Source organism: Xyrauchen texanus, chromosome 22 (genome assembly GCF_025860055.1).
Source record: "Xyrauchen texanus isolate HMW12.3.18 chromosome 22, RBS_HiC_50CHRs, whole genome shotgun sequence".
In the NCBI taxonomy this organism is placed as follows: Eukaryota; Metazoa; Chordata; class Actinopteri; order Cypriniformes; family Catostomidae; genus Xyrauchen; species Xyrauchen texanus.
Genome location: NC_068297.1, coordinates 39,146,603 through 39,169,097, shown reverse-complemented (window position 1 = coordinate 39,169,097; position 22,495 = coordinate 39,146,603). Strand labels below are relative to the sequence as shown.

Sequence of the window (22,495 nt, the reverse complement as noted above, 5' to 3'; positions counted from 1 at the left end):
CATAGTACGAACATTGTAATTTATTGCCCTGGCCACATCTGCAGTCCTCATGCCTCCATGCAGCATGCCTAAGACACGTTCACGCAGATGAGCAGGGACCCTGAGCATCTTTCTTTGGGTGTTTTTCAGAGTCAGTAGAAAGGTCTCTTTAGTGTCCCTAAGTTTTTATAACTGTGATATTTTTATAACCTTAATTGCTTACCGTCTGTAAGCTGTTAGTGTCTTAATGATCGTTACACAGGTGCATGTTCATTAATTGTTTAAGGTTCATTAAACAAGCATGCAAAACATTGTTTAAACACTTTACAATAATTATCTGTAAAGTTATTTGGATTTTTACAAAATTATCTTTAAAATACAGTGTCCTGAAAAAGGGACGTTTATATATATTTTTGTTATTGTGTATTTCTATACTTAGATTTTCTATTAGCTTTTTATTAATGTTTTTTTTTTATCATATCTGTCTTATTGTATTGTTTGTGCACTGGAAACTTCGGTCACCAAGACAAATTCCTTGTATGTGTAAGCATGCTTGGCATTAAAGCTCATTCTGATTTAACAACTTGAGTCGTATAGACTACTTTTATGCAGCATTTGTGTGCTTTTTGGAGCTTCAAAGTTTTGGTCACCTGAGAAATTCTTCTAAAAACCTTGGTTTGCGTTTGACAAAAGAAAGAATGTCATACACATCTGAGATGGTATGAGGGTGAGTAAATGATGAGAGAATTTCCGTTTTTGGGTGAACTATCCCTTTAATGGCAGGTTGACAGGACCATTGTCTTTCATTCAAAGGTATGAGATATCTGACTCAGACTACTTCTTTTATGTATTCGATATGCTCCAAGACATAATCACCACTAAACAGACTTTCTACATGTCCCACCGTGTTCATGTGTCAGCGGGTACAGAAACGTGTTTAAAAAGAATGTTTAAGCACAGGATGTGCATTGACAACAACTATCCTGCACTTTTAGATAATCTGATAAACTTTCAACTGATCAAAAAACACTAATGTCACCTCACGTCCATTAACTGCAACATTAACCGTATGTCAACCAGTTCGTTTTATAGAAAACATGTCACGAAAATCTGCTTTTTCACCTGAATGTATGGCCTGGGGTTTGGTACATGTCAATGGTCCGATAACAAACTTCTAACATGAATATATTTCTTTAATGTCGTGCTTATAATAGTAGCCAACATGAGTACTGGACGTTTTGAATAGAGAATGTAGTGTTTTAGTCTTGTGAATCAGTGGTAGGTGAGCTGCTAACCGGCTAACTGAGCAAGCAAATCTTCAGCAAGCAGCCCAAACCCTTAAACCGGTTAACTAAAGCTACACCGTCCACACAAGTCTGCCAAGCACACTGCACTCCGCACACAAATCAAGGCTCCCGGTCATATTTATCACACTACCGGCTGCTTAGAAAACGAGTTAGCCAGATGCTATGTACTGCAGTCCAAGTCAAAACAGTCAGTTAGCAAGTTAGCTGGCTAACAACAACCAAGCGTCGTCATCGTAACCATCACCATTACTATTAACATAATTACCGTGATTATCTTCACTATCATCATCGCCGCGTCAGGTCGAATGGTTAGGTAAAATTGAATCGACTCACCTGTTTCAGCAGCGGGTCAGATGAACTGCTCGTATCCACAGATGTCAGTGAATCCGATCAGAGAGATTCACACGATCAGAAAAACAAAATATTATATTCCAAAAGGCACGTATAGATCCTTCTGGAGCCCTTCGCACGTTACTGAGTGACTGTTCTCTCAGCGGGTGCAGGCAGCGCTCAACCCGCCCTGACCTCTGTGCTGGGCGGCGTCACATTCTGACATGAGCGCTCATCAATCATTCACTACCTGAAGTGAGTGAGAACGGAGGAGGAGCTTTAATATACTGTACAGTCCTAAACCCTGAGAATACTTACATTTTCTGCTTAAAACACTAAAGTGCAAATTATATTATCAACATAACATTATGCGGGTAACGTTGAAAGAGTTTAGTAAAATAATCAAAAATAGTAATCCACTACAAATTACAAATTAATTATCTAAAACAGTAAACATACATATTTTTTATTCTTGTATAAAAAATTAAATGTTCTTGAAAGGAGTGATGCAGACAAAAGTTCACATTTGCAATATTACAATAAAAAATCCAATATTACTAAAGCACAAAACATAGTCTTGGGAATACGTCCAGTCCTGTAATACTTCATAGAGATTAGTTTTATTTATTAAGAATCTTCAGAATTACAGCACTTACAGTAAACAATTTACAAGAAATTGGAGAAGACAAGAAGCTCGAAGTTCATTATATGGAGATGGCAAACATAAATTAATAGTAAAATTGAGATTTTTTTAAAGAAAAAAAAGATGGGCACCATATAGATTAATAAACTAAATTAGTTTGCGAGGCCTGGGTAGCTCAGCGAGTATTGACACTACCACCCCTGGAGTTGTGAGTTTGAATCCAGGGTGTGCTGAGTGACTCCAGCCAGGTCTCCTAAACAACCAAATTGGCCCGGTTGCTAGGGAGGGTAGAGTCACATGGGGTAACCTCCTTGTGGTCACAATAATGTGGTTCTCACTCTCAGTGGAGCACGTGGTGAGTTGTGCGCGGATACTGCGGAGAATATCGGAAAGCCTCCACATGCGCTAGGTCTCAGCGGTAACATGCTCAACAGCCACGTGATAAGGTGCGTAGATTGACGGTCTCAGACGTGGAGGCAACTGAGATTCATCCTCCACCACCCGGACTGAGGCGAGTCGCTACTCCACCACAAGGATTTAGAGCGCATTGGGAATTGGGCATTCCATATTGGGGAGAAAAGTTGTGAAAATAATAATAATAATAAATAAATAAATGAAATTAGTTTTATTATACGTTTTAATATAAAAATAATTTAAGTGAAAATGGATGTTAATTTTCACAGATAATTTGTGTTTTTCTACTCAAAAAAATTCAAATAATGTCTATATTTCCTCTTGTTATTGTCAATGTCTTTTCAGCTGTCTCAGAAACACAATCAGAGGTAAAGATGAACATAATTCATATTTGAAATTTATTTCACATACATAATATTATTTGAGAAATATGTGTAACCCAAATAATGAACTTAAAAGTAATTAACATGAAAGTCAGTAATTGATATCTATTTTGCTTGCAAGGATTTATAATGTGTTGCACTTATTTTTGACTAAAAGGTAATTAGACTACATGATCTAATTACTTGGTTATCAGATTAACTCATATCTACTACGCCTTCTCACCCATTTAACTTTTTTCCTCAATTGTCACTACTTTCAATTTGAAAACTCGTACTTTTGTGATCTGTTTGCTAATGTTGTTCAATTTGAAACAGATCCTGCAATATATGACTTATAACAGGAGTCTCTAAATGGCTGTGAAGATGCACCAGTAAAGAAAAATGTGATTTCAGCTTATAATTTTATGTTATGGCTCATTACTCTTATGGTGGCCATAATACATATCTTTGTCTGCTTATTTTAAAGTGTTCACAGTAAAGCTTCAATCCAGAATCTTAAATGGTTTTATTTGTAGGGCTATTGCTTGGACGGTTGGAATAGCAATGAGAGAGGATTTACCAGGGCTCACAGAGGTATGCATGGCATGCTCATGAGAGTTGTCAAGCCTGTTTATCTCACTCTACTCACCTGTCTTTCACTCTCTGTTCTGTTTGTGTGGCTGCCTGACTCTTACATGAAAATAAAAGGTGTAAGGAATGCACCATTCATTTGTTTGTAACATTACTTATGCCACAAATATGCAATTACAAATATATGAATATACGGGGTAATAAATTCATGAATGCAAGTTGTCTGCAATACAAAATACATTTAATTGTAGATTTGTTTGTAGTACATGTTTATTCTCAATGAAATACTAGAAAAAGTAACCTCTGATAGAGGTTTTGTACAACTAATAAATGCAATTCATGCTCAAAGTTTTCCATTCTATTTGTTTACAGCACTGGTGTCTTAAATGTGTCTCATCCATTCTATAAACGTCTGGCCATGAAATCTGAATCTGTTGATAGAAGTTCTATTTTGAATTTGAAGTGAAAGACGCATTTGTGACGATGGCCTGACCCCGTGTGGTGATTTGCAGCCACTGCATTTACACACCAACTTCTCCGAGGCTGTCGACCTTTTCTTGAGCAATTTATTTAATCAAATCAGTACTTTTTACTGTTATATTCGAATAAATAAAAGAATTAACAGTAATTTCTGGTCATTTGGGGGGATTTTTATGTGGAGATTTGATCCAGCACAGTTTCCTAACATCAACCGAACATGAACTTATTGAACTTTGACACGTTAAGTTCTTTAAAAAAGGCTTTTTAGCCATACAAGTTGAATTGATGCGGGCTACTGGCTTCACCAGAAGCATATATCGTCGCTGAACCTCGAAGCTCAGATCGTTTGATCAGACCTGATTTGCGGAATTGGTCAACAGCGTCATCTTTTTTTAAAGTAGATTTTTAAGGTCGCAAATTATTACAAAAAACCCAACACCAGTCAACCAGCTTAAACAGGTTTTAAGTGTGGTTTTCCAGAAAAAAAAATATCTAAACACCTCTTCTATGATTACATTTTTTTCAATTTCTAATTTCAAAGTCAACTATAGGTTTGCTGGAGCTTACAATAATAATAAAAAATACTGGCGATGAAACTTTGAGGAGAAATGTTGGCATAAGCGATGCAATTTTTTGAAGTTTTTTTCCCAATTAATTATTGTATTATATAATTATACTAATTATTTAAGATGAGGTCATAAGTGTATTCTTTTTTGTGATTAACATTTCTTATTGATTCATATAGACAACAAAGAAAAGAAAAACATATATGTACATCTCCACTGCCACTCCCCGAGAGCCCTCCAAAAAATGCCAAATAGCTGGCCCATTTCCCATCGAATGAATCCCAACTCCCCAGCCTTCTAAATGATGCTTTCTCGAAAGCCGCCACCCTCCCCATCTCTGTGCAACATTCTTGGAATGAGCTGACTGATTTGTCATCGATCATGACACTGGTTAGAACCCAATTTTTTTATGTGTTTTTCTCCTATAATGATGACCGCCCCATCTCCTAAAATACAGAGCAAAATGGGGCAAAATGAAATTTGAGTGCCCAATACATCACACATAAAACTCTGAACCTTCAACCAAAATTCCTGGATCTTAACACACCACCAAAAAACATGGGTTGTGTTTCCATCTTCTGATTGGCATCAGCAGCAGGTGGTGTGTCTTTAAGACCAAGCCTATAGAGGCTATCTAGAGGGGGTCCAATAGAATCAATGTAAAATCTTGAATTGCATTAGGTGCACCCTTGCATCTCTAGATGCAGACTTGACATTTTTTTGATTCTTAGCCCACACTCCCTCCTCCAATACCAAGTTTAAATCTTTCTCCCATAATCTCTTGAGAGATGTTGAAGCTCTGTCCCCCCAGACTCTGAATTAGCAGGGAGTAATACACTGATGCCTCATGACCTTTTCCAAAAGCAGTGTATGTATATGCTACTCCCAAAAATAATACAGAGCAGGTGGCACAGCTGTAAATACTTAAAGAACTGAGATCTGTGAATCCCAAAATGTTGAACCAAATTTTCAAAGGATCTCATCACTCCACTCTCATATAGGTCATCAAGTGTATTAACATGGCTCACAATCCACTCTGCAGAAAGGGGATTCATTAATACAAAATGTGAGGCACAGCCAAATACTCAAGGAAACATTTAAATAAATGTCTGAATTAAATACTCTGGACACTTTTGTCCATACTGCGTGCATTTGCAAGATAACAGGGTGTAACAACTTCTCCAATTAGTATAATAGAAAGGGTGAGAACTTCCTGTTCAATACAAAAGCAGGGAGGGGCTCTCTCAGGTAGAAGCGACCAATGAGCCAAATGTCTGAGACAGAATGCATAATAATAACACAAAATCTAGCCCAACTTTGTCAATTGGCCTATGCAATTTACTGAAATGTAATCTGGGACATTTACCATTCCAAATTAATGACTCCTCTATGCTATCAAATTGCTTGAAAAAAAGAGGATATCTACAGGGAGAGATTGTAGCAGGTAGTTGAATTTTGAAATACTATTAATTTTAATAACATTGACATTCCCAATAATAGATAAATGTAATGAATCTCACCTGCGCACATCACTCAAAAACCTGTTTTTAAGGATTCAGAATTAACTAAATCACACACATTTGCTGGGAATAAAATGTCCAAATACTTAATGCCCTGTTTGGGCCATTGGAAGACGCCCGGCTGAAAAGCTGTTACTGGGCAGCCTTTAGTATTTGTTGTAATTCAGGATTTTGCAAAAGGGATATATTACAGCATCAACAATATGATTTATTTTTCTCTGAAAGTGGTAACACCTCTAAACACACCAGGAGGTGTTCTGAAACTAAAATGATTCCAATTGAGCAATCAACATCAGATGAAATTAGGGACTTAGAGATATATATATATATATATATATATATATATATATATATATATATATATAAATTTATTCAAGAGTAAATCTTATGGATTGATGAAAAAAAATTATAGTCCCTACCAGATGGGTTCAAAGGTCTCCAAATATCTGTAAAACCAAGATATTTACACATCCTGTGAAGCATCAGTGTTGCTCTAGGGGGTTTTCACACTTTTGCTTCACTATGATAAGTGACTGAGTCCATCAAAAGATTAGTCTCCTCCCAATATTATATCATGAGGGGTACCAGCAGCTTTCAACATCCCTTTAAGATCTATAAAAAAGCTCTGATCATCAACATTAGGTGCATAAATATTCACCAAAATAAGACTTTGCCTCTGAATTTCTGTTAAAACAATAACAAATCTTCCTAATATATCTTTAATCTGTTTGAGACATTTGAATTGTAGATGCTTACTTTTCAGTGTAATGACTCCACTGCTCTTAGTTGAGCCAGCACTAAAGAAAGAATTTCCCCCCATATCTTCCCAAATATTTCAGCTTTCTGCGTGGAAAGATGCGTTTCAACACTATATCATATTTCTTAGGTTTATTAAGAGAAATAACATTCCTTCTTTTTATGGGGTGCCCCAACCCATTCCACGTAAAGAGAGGAAATCCACTCATATTAACATTTGACATTTTGACATATGAAAAAAAAATTCTTGGACAGGTGAAGAGACCATGGGCTGTGCGTCCAGGAATGAGAAGGAGGTCAAGGGCCGAGCTACTTTCTTTATGCCAACGGGGACTGAGGCAGAACATATGAGCTGTAGTGGCAGTTGGCTAACATCAGGGGCAAGGCATTGACTGAAGACTGTTTTAGTGGCTATCTACCACTAAATGACGAGGATGGGACTGGCAACTGGCTACCACTAGAGGGTGATGAAGGAACTGACAGTTGGCTACCACTAGAGAGTGAGGAAGGAACTGGCAGCTGGCTAGCACTAAAGGTGGATATGCTCTAATCGGAGCAGACAAAAAAGGGATTATTCTGAGATTTTATTAGACATCTTAGTTGGAGGTGCAGTGGTGCTCGACAAGTGATCCAAAAGACGCATGCAAGGGACGCGAGCCGGCGCGCTTGTGAAGGTTTGTCAACATGGCTTTGGGACTCCGCTGCTCAGTATTCAGCTTGCAAATATCCTCTCCCGCACCAACAAAACAGACGAACTGCTTCTGCTCACTCAAACAAATAAGGACTTTTATAACTCCGCTGCTCTATGTTTCACAGAAACTTGGTTGAAGCCATTCCGGACAGCGTGTTTCAGCTGCTGGGCTTCCAGTTGTGCAGAGCGGATAGCATTGCGAAATCATCAGGGAAAACGAGAGGTGGTGGAACATGCTTTTACATCAACAAAAGTTGTTGTACAGATGTAACAGCATATAAGAAGTTGTGCTGTCCTAATTTAGAAGCACTCTTCATCAACTGTAAGCCTTTCTTCTCACCGTGAGAGTTTTCCTCATTTATTCTGGTGAATGTGTACAAAAAAAGCATGAACGCAGCATTGCAACAGCTGGCTGATCACATCACAGACATGGAGCAAAAACACCCGGACTCACTTATTACTATTCTGGGAGATTTTAATAAAGCTCACCCGTGAATATAAACAACACATCACATTCCCCACCAGAGACAGAAATATACTAGTCCACTGCTACACCACTGTAAAGGATGCATATCGCTCTGTTCCACGTGCTACTTTGGACTTTCTGATCACTGTCTGGTTCATCTTCCCCCGACCAACAAGCAGAAACTAAAATCAGCTAAACATGTAGTAAGGACTGTAAAGAGAAGGACTAATGAAGCAGAGCTGGAACTACAAGCCTGCTTTGACAGCACTGATTGGAGTGTTTTTGAATCTGCAGCTACAGACCTGGATGAGCTCACAGACACTGTAACATCATATATCCGTTTCTGTGAGGATATGTGCATCTCTACTAGGACATTTTTATCATTGAATTATGATAAATCATGGTTTTCTGGAAAACTCAGACAGCTTCATCATGCCAAAGAGGATGCTTACAGAAATGGGGATAAAATATTTTATAATCAGACCAGGAACATAGTGACTAGGGAGTTCAGAGTTGCTAAAAGAAGCTACTCTGAAAAGCTGAAAACCCAGTTTTCAGCACACGATAATGCATCTGTGTGGAAAGGCCTGAAAGGCATCACCAAGTACAAGATAACTCCCCCTCGCTCTGTAGAAAGTACACAAATGTCTAATGAACTGAATGTGTTTTACTGCTGGTTTGAAAAGCCCAGTCTCACACCCCTCCACCCGCTCTGATATTAATTTCACACACACACACCAACACCTTCTGGAACACTCCTCCTCCCCCCTCCTGCTACTCAATCTGCACTTATGATCTGTGAGAGGATGTGTGCCGGGTCTTTCGGGAAAAAAAGGGAAGACAAGTTTGTTATATACCTCATGTACATATGTAAATTCACTCATATTTAATTCAATAACTGTACGTACCCCAACCTTGCGCATATACTACCACTTGCACATGTAAATATGCCATTCTGTTATATGTCCTACAGTCCTATTATTTATATATTTATTTATACACTTACCTTGTTTTATATTCTGTGTCTCACTGTAATGTTCTGTGTGCACTTGTTTCTCCTATCTCCGACAAAATTCCTTGTGTACGTGAGAACAATTTGCAATAAAGCTCAGGATGGACATGAGGACAGGATGGACAGAGTAGGACATGAGGGCTCATAACCTCTTAATGCTTGCAGATCAATAGGATGAAGAGCTGGATTTGATAGTTGGTGACCGATAGAAGATAACCATTGAGAACTACTGCAGAACTGGCTTTGATTCTCGGATGTTGAAGTGATTCAATGAAGGCTGTTGCTTCAGGTTTAAAAGGGACAGGAGCTAAATGATTTGACAGTAAGAAGGAAGGGATACAATGTAGGTGAGAAGAACTTCTAGTCTTCATTTTTATGTCTTTCACCATCTGATAGAAGTCTAACACCATTCCTTTTAATTCACTCAGCCAAATAACTCACATCAAAATCTGCTCTTGATCTCACACAGCCATCTTTCATCTCCATCCTAGCAGTCTTTCTGGCTTGAAGGACCATGTAAAATATTGGAGGTGGGTGTTGGTAAGTTTGGAGAAGTAGGGCCTACTATAAGGATGGTGTCCATTAAAACACATTAAATCCAGCTCACAGTCTTATGTTCTTTTTCTTTGTTACAGCAGCATAATTAGACATCCTATAAAGATGTTGAACATGTTATTATATAGAAGTTGTGAGTTCTTGGAAATCTTTAGGAGATATTGGAGGTTATTGGAAGGAAGTAGCTTGGAAGTAATTGGAAATACTGTTGTGGGAAGTGGCTTGGATGTAATTGCTATAAAAGTAATTTGTGCAACTCTTCCAAAAAGAAAACCAGAGAAAGGAGAGGAGCTGGATCTTCAATAGGTGGAGTTGAAGCACTGGGAATTAATTACTGATTGGCAGAGCAAGGCATCTCAAGTGGTGGGAATTCACAACAGTCACATTTTATGACTTGGCATAGGCTCTTATGTTTCCATTTTTGGATGTTTGTTTATTTCAGGTGTTTGAAATGTTTGCATAGATAAGGACATTCTTGAACCCTGTCAATGACCCCCCAAAATAGGCAATATAAGCAGTAAAATAATGCTAATCATATTGGATATATGCTATTTATAAAAAATACTATTTCACTATTTCAATGCTATTTTTTGTGCTACTATGCTATTAGGAGCATCCAGTCATCTTCAACTGTGAGAAGTTGTGCACGAGAGTGAAAGTCCTGGATCCCAGTACTGAAGTTGTGTAACTACCCTCTTTATGGTTCATGCCCCACTTAAGTGGACAAACACTGATTCAAAGGTGACAAACTGGTCTCACCTCATCCATTGTAATAAACAGAAGCACCACATTAATTAAAACAAATTTATCGGAAAAAGCCTGTTAAAAAATATTATGTAAATGATTTCAACAGTTCCAATTATTGATCTTTATTAGAATTTTTTAAGAGATTATTTTTATTTATGTAAATCTGGCAAAATAAATGGAATGGGTGTATCTGAGATATATATATATAATTTTTATTAAATATATTTTATTGTCATGGTGGACAAAGCTATTTATCAAAATGTTATAGATGTGTTATTATGTATTTAATTTATTTCTTTATTTTTATCCCATTTTCTCCCCAATTTGGAATACCCAATTCCCACTACTTAGTAGGTCCTTGTGGTGGCACGGTTACTCACCTCAATCCAGGTGGCAGAGGACAAGTCTCAGTTACCTCCGCCTCTGAGACTGTCAATCCATGCATCTTATCACGTGGCTCGCTATGCATGACACCGCGGTGACACCGCACGTGGAAGCTCATGCTATTCCCAGCAGTCCATGCACAATTTACCACACGTCCCATTGAGAGCGAGAAACACTAATCGTGACCATGAGGAGGTTACCCCATGTGACTCTACACTCCCTAGCAACCGGGCCAATTTGGTTGCTTAGGAGACCTGGCTGGAGTCATTCAGCACACCCTGGATTCGAACTTGCGACTCCAGGTGTGGTAGTCAGCATCGGTATCCGCTAAGCTTCCCAGCAGACGTGGCAACGCGCTCAAACCACGTGATAAGATGTGCGGGTTGACATAGACGTGAATGCAGCTGGGATTCGTCATAATTGTCTTAACAATTACTGCTGTAACTGAAGTCAGATATAAAGTATTTGGAGAACCTTTAATTGTTTTTAATGTCTGAATGATTGTCTGTAAAGATGTTTTTTGTATATATAAATAATTTTGTTTATAAAAGTTTGTTCCCTCTATGAACTCATCAGTAATGTGACTTTTGCGTCAAAAGTCAATCTCAGTTAATTGTAACTTTGACTCTGGGTCTTTCTCTATATCGGTCACTCCAGTGGGTGAAGCTGTATTTCCCAATTAGGGCTGTTAACTATAATGTCAAATCAATATAAAATATAAAACCACTTCATATTATCTACACATCTTCAGCAGATGCACTAAACCCATAATTGCCTTGAATAGAAGACAATGAAATATATAATTGTCACGATTCCCTTGTTGTCTGCCCTGTGTTTCACTAGTCTTTGTCTCAAACTCCTATTCCCTTTGTAAAAAAACTACACTTCCCATGATTCCCGGCCCTCATCACTGCCAGCCCTGTGTCATTGTGCTCACCTGATCGTCATTTGTCATCATCATGTCTCCTGTGTATTTAAACCCTGCTGTTTCTCCATTCCCCTGTCGATTGTTGTGTATGGATGTTTGTTCTTCGCCCTGTTCAACCTGTTCTCTCCGTTCGTGGTCCCTTGATGTTTTTGTGCTTTATTTTTATTTTCCCATCGTGGATGTTTCGTTTGTTCCTGTTTTGTCTGTTTTCACGTTTAATAAAAACCAACTGCATTTAGATCCTCACCCTCGTCTGCCTTCACCTACTCATCGTAACAGAACAATCGACCAGAATGGATCTAGCGGTGTTACATGCTAACTGTCGTCTGCTCGGCCTCATTCAGGGGGACCGTCCTGTGGAAGACCACATCCATGATTTCCTCGAGCTGGCGAGTGTCACAGACTTCCCAGACTCCTCCCTGGTTGGGTTTTTCCGGGCCAATCTGAACAGTGCTCTCAAGGAGTGGTTGCCACCGGCGACGCGCGGCTGGACGCTCCGCGAATTCGTGGAGGAGACGCTGCTGGCCTGTGGTTCTCCGTTCACTGTGGGCGTCGTCGAGGAGGACCCCATCGCTCCTCCCACAGTGGTGACCCTCCACTCGTCCATGGCTCGTTCCTTCACGCCTGCCCCGCCTGCCAGCAAGCCAACCCCCATGCCTGCCTTGAGCAATGAGCCAGCGCTGCCAACTTTGTCCGCCCGGAGGAGGAGGAGAAGAAAGGCCTCTGCTCTCCAGCCTCCGCCAACCACGGCCAACCAGCCAGCGCCTGTAGCCCCGACCGTCCGTGAGCCAGCGCCTGTAGCCTCGACCGTCCGTGAGCCAGCGCCTGTAGCCTCGACCGTCCGTGAGCCAGCGCCTGTAGCCTCGACCGTCCGTGAGCCAGCGCCTGTAGCCTCGACCGTCCCAGAGCCAGCGCCTGTAGCCTCGACCGTCCCAGAGCCAGCACCAGTAGCCATGACCTTCCAAGAGCAGCGCCTCCCGAGCCTTCCAGGGCTCCGCCTCCCGAGCCTTCTAGGGTTCCGCCTCCCGAGCCTCCCAGGGCTCCGCCTCTCAAGTCTCTCGAGCCTCCCAGGGCTCCGCCTTTCGAGCCTCCCAGGGCTCCGCCTCTCGAGCCTTCCAGGGCTCCGCCTCTCGAGCCTTCCAGGGCTCCGCCTCTCGAGCCTCTCGAGCCTTCCAGGGCTCCGCCTCCCGAGCCTCTCAAGCCTCCCAGGGCTCTGCCTCTCGAGCCTCCCAGGGCTCCGCCTCCCGAGTCTCCTAAGACTCCGCCTCCAGAGCCTTCCAGGTCTTCATCTCTAGAGCCTCCTATGGCGCTACCTCCCTCGGCTCCGCCTCCAGAGCCTTCCAGGTCTTCACCTCTAGAGCCTCCTACGGCGCAACCTCCCGTGGCTCCGCCTCCAGAGCCTTCCAGGTCTCCGCCTACCGAGCCTCACTCTGCTCTGCCTCCTGAGCCTCCCTCAGCTCCGCCTCCTGAACCTCCCTCAGTTCCGCCTCTGGAGCCTCCCTCAGCTCCGCCTCCTGAGCCTCCAGAACCTCCCTCAGCTCCGCCTCCTGAGCCTCCAGAACCTCCCTCAGCTCTGTCTCCGGAGCCTTCTACGATGTGGTCTCCTGAGCAGTCCGCGGCTCCGCCTACCTCGGCTCCGCCCTCAGAGTTCCCCATGGCTGTGGTCCTGAGGCCTCCTCCCAGGCCTCCTGAACCTGTCTTTGCTCTGTAGCCAGCTCCCAGACCACCTGATCCAGTCCTCTTGTGGCCACCTTGGACTGCCTGTCTGCCCCCCATGCCTCCTTGGACTGCCTGTCTGCCCCCCGTGCGTCCTTGGACTGCCTGTCTGCTCTCTGTGCCCCCTTGGACTGCCTGTCTTGTGCCCCTTTGGACTGTCTGTTTGCCCCTTGTGCTCCCCCCCACTCCTTGGACGATTATTATTTTTTTTGAGTATTCCCTTTTTCTAATTGTTTCTGAGGAGCGTCTGGAAGCCGCTCCTTTGAGGGGGGGTTATGTCACGATTCCCTTGTTGTCTGCCCTGTGTTTCACTAGTCTTTGTCTCAAACTCCTATTCCCTTTGTAAAAAACTACACTTCCCATGTCGTTTGTCATCATCATGTCTCCTGTGTATTTAAACCCTGCTGTTTCTCCATTCCCCTGTCGATTGTTGATGTGTATGGATGTTTGTTCTTCGCCCTGTTCTCTCCGTTCGTGGTCCCTTGATGTTTTTGTGCTTTTATTTTTATTTTCCCATCGTGGATGTTTCGTTTGTTCCTGTTTTGTCTGTTTTCACGTTTAATAAAAACCAACTGCATTTAGATCCTCACCCTCGTCTGCCTTCACCTACTCATCATAACAATAATGCCTTATAATATAGATTTATAATACATATACTATAATGTGAGATCACAGATAAACAAAGCAAGAGGAATTGACAGTTCAAAATCTCAGGGCATTTTTATCCCTTTTTGTGTTATGAAGAAGTTATCTTGGGCATACGGTATGTGCAGTAGTTGTGGCTCCAGAATTGAATAGATTTCAATTTTATTTTTTAAATCTGTATTTGATATTATTTAAAAAATGGTATTCTGCTTCCCCTCAACAAATGCAATAGACACATCGAATAACTGTTTAAAAACATTAACATTTCAAAAGTCTGTCCTATTAAAATATGCACAAATATTACTACCCAGATTGATTAATGCAGACTGAAGAATTAACAGTGTTAATCTCTCTACAGAACAATTACAACTACTATTACTGTTCTTAATTTGATACTTGCATCATATTTAAGTTTAATTGAATGGTTAAATTTACAATGTAATGTTCAACAACAAATATTTGATCAAAATCAATATTTTTTGTCAAAATGATTGTGGTCTTTTTCTCTGTATCTTGCTGCCCGTTTGGTTGACACGCAGATGCGTGCACTCTAGAAGCGTCATGCACCAATTTTTATTTAAATATTTTTAAGGGGACACCGGATCAGCCACCGCAACACACATAATATCCGCGCCAAATGAGGCACTCCTTTCGTTACTTAAAGTTGTTATAATGATTGGAAAGAAGAGGATTCCCACTGAAATAAGATAACAATGCACTGCATTTTTTAAACATGAAGCAAAGAGTGTAAAGACGACACAAAATCAGTCAAATGCATTTCAGCACCAAAATACATCAAACAAAAACATAAAAAATGACATGTGACATAATTGGACTTGAGCAGACATTTTTCATGCAATAATAATTTTAAATGAAACATCGACGGTACAAATACTTTTTGGCCCAAAAATCTAAGGGGGCACGTGCCCCTCAGTTTGAAAGGGCATCACGCCACTGGTGCACTCACTCCATAAAGTAGGTCTATTTGAATTAACAACGATTCCCCTGCTGTTAAGAAAAGTTGTTTTGGAAAATGGAAATGGCATGACTTTTAGTTTATAGATATTTTATGGATAAGAATAAGCCAGTAAAATATAAGTGTTTCATTAGGGACAAATATCTATTAGGCTCATTAAGCAGCAGGAGGACCCTGTCAAAGCATCTGACATTCTACACAAAACTATGAGCTTCTATAAAACGTTTATTTCAAGTGCTTGGGTCGAGCTCTTTTCAGATGCAGCTCTATACCATTTTTCTGTACCATGCAGGGACTCGGCCAGATGCAGCTCTGTACCATTTTTCTAAGAGTCTATTTTGTAAAGGTGAATATACTACTGCTTCTGTCATATACTTTTCAAATGTTTTCCTCCACAGCAAGTCTATAAGAAAAGTGTGGCTCTGACATTTCTTTTATAGATCATTTACAGGACTGTTTATCATTTTAAGGAAGTGACGTTTTTATCCCTTGAACATTTCAGAATGAGCTTTAATGCCAAGCATGCTTACATATACAAGGAATTTGTCTTGGTGACAGGAGCTTCCAGTACACAACAATACAAAACAGCAAAAGGAAATTTTTTTTAAATAACACAAAATGTAATAAAAAATATATAAATATTGAATAGAAAATAAAGTATATATATATATAGAATACACAATAGAATATATATATATATACACATACACATACATACACATACACACATATATATATGGGGGAGAGCACACATCCCTGGGGTGCACCAGTGCTGAAAATACAGGTGCTGGAAGTGAATTTCCCCAGTCTCACTAACTGCTTCCTATTTTTAAAAAGCTGGCAGATGGACGTGGGAACAGAGAGTTGGTGTAATTTAGTCCAGAGAATAGTTGTGACGATGGTGTTGAAAACGGAATTCCACAAAAACGATCCTTGCATATGTCCCTGGCCATTCCAGATGTTGCAGGACATGATGCAATCCCATGTTGACTGCATCATCCACAGACCTGTTTGCTCGAAAAGCAAATTTAAGGATATGTGAAAACAAATAAATTTCACCGTATATATGCACAAATTTATGTATAATGTGTGATCAAAATAAAGGCTTCTAATGACTTTATACATATATACTGTATGTTAGGGATGCACAATATATCGGCAGCCGATAACAGGGAAAATCTAAATATTTTAAATGATTTATAATTTAATATTTAATATATATATATATATATATATATATATATATATATATATATATATATATATATACATATATATATATATTATCAAACCGATAATGGAATTACCACCAATATTTTCGCAGATAATTTGTTATGGGTTAGTGGCTTGTGGCTGCAATTCTCTGACTTCCTGCAACTTCTTTCCATCATGCAGGGACTCGGCCAGCCGCAAGTCTGTGAAAGCGAGAGAGCCAAACTCATGTTGCTCTGTGAGGATTATTTCAACATCTCTGCACCTTGTTTGATTTTTGAAAATTATATTTAATTTCTGGCATGATACTTCTCTTGGCTTTGTAGCTGATCAGTGCTTTTTAGTAGAAATTATTTAATTCACTTTAAATAATTATGTAGACAGGTAACACTTAAACTTTAGTTTAAAAAAGACAAATAGAAGATAAAAAGATACAAAAATATTGAAAAATAACTAAATATCTTAGTATGATGATTAATGTGAAAAAAAATGTATTACATTTACACTAAAACATTTTCACACTTCTGTTTTTTAACAAATTTTTATTTTGCGTTCTGTTTTTGCCATTCAAAACAACAAAACTCACATTTTACATGTTTGTACTGTATATAATAGAACTTTCCACAGAAATGTCAACCACATCATGGAAATTATAAAGTCACCAAAGGAACAAAACAAAACCCTTTTAAAAGAATAGTTCACCCAAAAATGAAAATTCTCTCATCATTTACTCACCCTCATGCAATCTCAGATGTGTTTGACGTTCTTTCTTCTGCAGAACACAAATTATTATTTTTAGAAGAATATCTCAGTTCTGTAGGTCCATATAAAGCAAGTAAATTGTGGCCTGATAGAAGTAAGTTCTATCGTGGATAATGCCATTATTATTGTAAATATTGACACCGTTAGAGGCTGCTTACACAATGCTGACTGAAGCACTGAATGCAGTCAATTTTAAACGCAGCCTTTCAAGGTTTAGTAATCGTGCAAGACCATATTGCCATTTCAATCTTAACTCAATCAATCATGCAGCCTTAATTGAAATACCATAAAAATGTCTAAGAAGTCAAAGTTTGCTGGGTTCAAAGTGTTTTGGATGGTTTAACCTCATCGTGTATAGGTAGGTGCCACTTTCACAACTGTCAAGTCTGTTACGACAGTTTTTCCTCATTATTGTGAGAACGAAAATGATAAAAAATTGAATATATTTTTAGGAGTGCCAACCCTTCTATATTCATTATTTCTGGACTGTGAGTTTTTACAAACTGTGTTGATAATTAATTGTAAATGCACCATAATTTTTCATATCGCTGTTTTCCTGCTTAAAATCGATTTGCCAATGGTTTTAATTTGGTCAATACTTATCTGATAAATATCAGCGGCCAATACATCGGTGCATTCCTAGATATTATAGTTTTATTTTTAACTGTTAATGCCCCCATAATGCAAAAAACTCAGGGTAAACATTCAGCTGTGTGGTATATACATTCATGACCTTTATTAAAGGTAGTCAGATACCCCAAAAAACCCCTGTAATGCACAATGTATTGGACACTAATCGTTTGATCCTGGATGTACTTGGGAAACTTGTGGTGTTTCTGTACTTCAGTATGACATTTGAACAGCGGTGAAACACTTTCTTATGATGTGTTGCATTCACAGAGAAGTAAGTTGGAAGTAAGTTTGGAGCAGAAGAAATAGAAATAAACCTTGTGTAAATTATCAGCTTTACGCTAAGCTAAAATGCTATTTCTAGCCATTTTACATGCAAATGTTACCAGACACGATAATATTTATTATCAAGAAAATTCACGTTTGATCATAATAAATTTTTTTCTAGTAAGACCTTTGATATTATTCTTGATAATAATTTTTGTATTGTTTTCCTGTAAAAATATCTAAAAATCCTTTAAACAAGATCAAATGATCTTGTTTTAGAAACAACACTGTATGAGATATTTGGGTTTTTCAGAGAATGTATTTTTAACATGTGTATTTTGTCTTACTGTACTGGAAGAGTTTTTATAGTTAAAACAAGTGAAAAAATCTACAAGTGCTGAAGAAGTAATCCAAAGTATTTAGAATACGTTACTGAGTTTGAGTAATCTTATGGAATACATTACAAATTACATTTTACAACATGTATTCTGTAATCTGTAGTGGAATACATTTCACAAGTAACCCTCCCAACCCTGTGTGTAGGTCCCCCTCGTGCCACCAAAACAGCAACAACCCGCATCTTAGAATAGCATTCGGAGATTATATTCTTCTCACCACAATTGTACAGTGGTGGCGTAGTGGCTAAAGCACAGGGCTGTTAATCAGAAGGTTGCTGGTTTGAACCCCACGGCCACCACCATTGTGTCCTTGAGTAAGGCACTTAACTCCAGGTTGCTCCGGGGGGATTGTCCCTGTAATAAGTGCACTGTAAGTCGCTTTGGATAAAAGTGTCTGCCAAATGCATAAATGTAAATGTACAGAGTGGTTATCTGAGTTACTGTAGACTTTGCCAGTGCAAATCAGTCTGTCCATTCTCTGTTGACCTCTCATCAACAAGGCATTTCCATCCACAGAACTGTCGCTCACTGGATGTTTTTTGTTTTTGGCACCATTCTGAGTAAATTCTAGAGACCATCTGGCACAAACAATCATGTCATGGTCCAAATCACTGAGATCAAATTTTTTCCCCATTCTGATGGTTGATGTGAACATTAAATTAAGCTCCTGACACATATCTGCATGAGTTTATGCACTGCACTGCTGCCACACGATTGGCTGATTAGATAATCACATGGATGCTTGTTGGTGCCAGACGGGCTGGTTTGTGTATTTCTCACACACAACAGTCTCTAGAATTTACTCAGAATGGTGCCAAAAACAAAAACATCCAGTGAGGGGCAGTTCTGTGGATGGAAATGTCTTGTTGATGAGAGAGGTCAACAGAGAATGGACAGACTGATTTGCACTGGCAAAGTCTACAGTAACTCAGATAACCACTCTGTACAATTGTGGTGAGAAGAATATCATCTCAGAATGCTACTCTGAGATGCGGGTTGGTGCTGTTTTGGCAGCATTAGGGGGACCTACACAAAATTAGACAGGTGGTTTTTATGTTGTGGCTGATCGGTGTATATATTGTCTAGCTCCATCAGTGCAATTAAGAATTGAGGTCTGATTACAATTTTGGTTTTCAATGTGCAATAACTGAACTGTTTTAATTAATTCTTGCTAAATTTACTGTAGCATACAAAACAGATTTCTTTTGGTGGAAGTCTTTATTTTTCAAACAACAAGTTCATGTTCAAAATGAAAAGCTTTTGTGTGTATCAAGTAAATACAAAGTTACAAAAGGCAAACAAAAAAGACAGAGGAAAAACAGTCTTTGGGCTAAACATGTTTGCAAATGCTTTGTGTCACTGATGCACCATGCAGAATAATAGCCTCCGAAAAGCGCTTTGCCAAGTTCATTTGGTTATTTCATTGTCATGTCAGACTACAGTGGACTACAGTTTTGGTGCTACACCAGCTCAGTTCTTCTTGCAGCGCACAAAATTGAGCAAACTCCTAAAGCATATCAACACAGAGCTTGAATTCCGATGTATTTAGCCAGCTCGGTACTGCTAATCTCAGACTGTTTGTTATTCAGGATGAGCCTTGCTGGTGTGAAATGACAGCTTCCATGATGCAGAATCATCTAAAAGCATTGCACTGTATTCCAACCTAATACTGAACAAATCAACAGGAAAAACGTCCTTACTGATGGAATTTAAAAACTATTCAGATCATCATTAGATCAGCTATTTAGGCTTATGCTGCAGATGCCACAGTGTTGGTGGGATTGGAATGAGGGAATATACAGATTTATGGTTCTGAGGCAGGTCTGAAAGCTAGTAAAAGGCAAATATATACATATTTTTATTCTCTTACTTTGAGACCTCAACACAACATTCAAAACATAACCTCCTGTCAATTGTGAACTCCATGGCCATGTCAGACAACTTGACCCAGAGCTGAGAAAATGGGTAAACTGGACAGTGAAGGCTGTGAATGCGGCCTATTAAGCTGGTTGTGAGGTCAGATGTTTTAGACATGGCCATGATCGATTCTTCTTAAAGCATCACCTTCAACTAAACCAGTGTGCAAACATGTTCCTCTTGGTCCTACAGCACCTCAAGCTCTGCAACCCGACTAAACTCCACCCCTTTCCCCTCCTTCCCCATGTGATCTTCAAGTCAGGTGACCAGCTGTGGCTCCCAGAATTGGCTGGCCATCTGGGGGCGGCACTGTGCGATCACAGGTGGACCTGAAGGGGGCTGGCTATCCAGACACAAACCACTGATCATATGTTGCAACGCTGGACCTCTGGCTTTCCATTTCTATGGGACAGGGGGATAGGTGATGAGGAGAAAAAAGCAAGACAGGTTAATTACATGTATAAAGGACCAGTAGCACATGTAGATGTTGAATACATACATTTCACATTAAACATTTTGAATATTGTTAATAGCACAAGGATGGAAGAATTGCTAATCATTAATGTGATGGAACATATTCATACATATAAAACAATGTGTAAGTACTGTGATTGTTAACAGAATGGCTGCTCACAATAGCACACTACAATATCCTCCTATAGATAATAAAGCACAACAGAACAGAACTTCCGTGAAACTACAGAACATGGCCACTATTGCGCTTTATGGCATGGTTGTTAAATGTGAAACTTGAAGACATCAATGTTTTGGCCATATTTATTTATTAAAAAAGTGTATAGGGTCATTAAATACCTGATATATGTAACAGTGTCGCTTTTTTGTGCTTCCATAAATCATATTTTTATGATTAATTCATACCTATATGAGTTTACTTTTATATGATATATATTTCTTTGATTATTACAAGACCAATGAGTACTATATGTTTGCAAATTACTACTATAACACATTGATGTTCTGTGTGACTTATCAGTATCTCTTATAAGTGTACATATACTGTACGTGTTATACATGTTATTTTTTCCTCAAGGAGGCGATGATGTTTCAGTGATTGGCTTGATTTACATTTGACATTGCTATTTGATGAAGAAGCAATGTGGATGTAACCTATAGCAAGTGTAACACATGAACAGTATGATCTGACTATTGTCATTTGAGTGTTCTACTGAAATTCTGTAAGTTGTGCATCTATTAAGACTCAAAAAGTGCCTGACAAAGTACATGTGACGCTTATGTGTAGCTCAATATGTGTTTGACAGCCAGCTCGTTGTCACGAACCCCTTTCCTCTGCCCCATCTCCGCTTCCTCGTGCACGCACACATACACTCCGCGAGCGTGCTCGCTTCCCGCTCCCTCGCTCCGCCCCCTTGAGATCGTACGCTCTTTTTCCTCCCTCAGGCTTCCATGCCCGGTTTTTCTATTACGAGCTCTCACTCGTAAACTATCTCCCCCTCTGACACACATGCACTCAGTGGCGTGCTCGCTTCCGCTCATCAGCCTGAACATTATGACCACTTGCACTCACGCGCTTCCTATCTCCACACATTAGTTTCACCTGCACTCGTCTCATCACCTGTCATTGTTCACACCTGCACTCGCCCCATATAACTCACTATCCTTTCGTTTGTTGGGGGTTGGTTATTGTATTTAGATTCCCGTGTTTTGCCCCTCGCTAGTCTCGCCTAGTTTTGTACTCCTCTTTGATTCCCTCTTAGCTTGCCAGCCCCCTATTCCTCTTGTTCCCCTGTCTTTTGCTCCCTCTAGTCCCCTCTTGTATACATCCTGTTTACCCCGGCTTTGACCCTCGCTCCCCTTGACTACTCTCCCGGATTTGCCCCCCTTTACTCTCTTTGATTCCCCGGCCTTGACCCTACAATTCCCCCTTGACCATTCTTCACTTGACTAGCCCCTTTTTGTACTGTTGCCTGCTTTTTTGCAAATAAAGCAGTTTTCATCCCGACATTGTGACTGTCTCATCTTGTGTGTGTGTGTGTCTGGGTTACAAAATAACCAACCTCACCGCAGACAGTCACAATGCCCCGCGCTAAGGATTCGCACAGCTCACTAGAGCAGAGATACACATCACATTCAGCGCGAGGAGCTACTATTTGGAAACTCGACCAAGCGCTCGCGGCCCAGGGGCAGCAGGTATGTACTATGTCTGGTTTATTTCACCCTGTCTCACCTGTGTCTGCCCCTGAGCCCGTCGATGCTCTCCAC

At 39.8% G+C, this 22,495-nt stretch overlaps 2 protein-coding genes across 2 annotated transcripts in view; both read right to left on the bottom strand.

The window, feature by feature from the left end:
* The window catches only part of LOC127662801 (protein numb homolog), a 78,671-nt gene extending 76,838 nt beyond the window's left edge, over positions 1-1,833 (bottom strand). Inside the window, 1 exon segment of the mRNA XM_052154151.1 lies at positions 1,620-1,833. The gene's annotated coding sequence lies outside the window, so the exon portion shown is untranslated.
* A 17,712-nt stretch (positions 1,834-19,545) lies between these two features.
* LOC127662907 (polypeptide N-acetylgalactosaminyltransferase 16-like) overlaps positions 19,546-22,495 on the bottom strand; it is a 66,523-nt gene continuing 63,573 nt past the window's right edge. Inside the window, exon 15 of the mRNA XM_052154301.1 lies at positions 19,546-20,656. Within this exon, the coding sequence (XP_052010261.1) occupies positions 20,513-20,656 (144 nt within the window). The 3' untranslated portion in view covers positions 19,546-20,512. The remainder of the gene's footprint in view (positions 20,657-22,495) is intronic.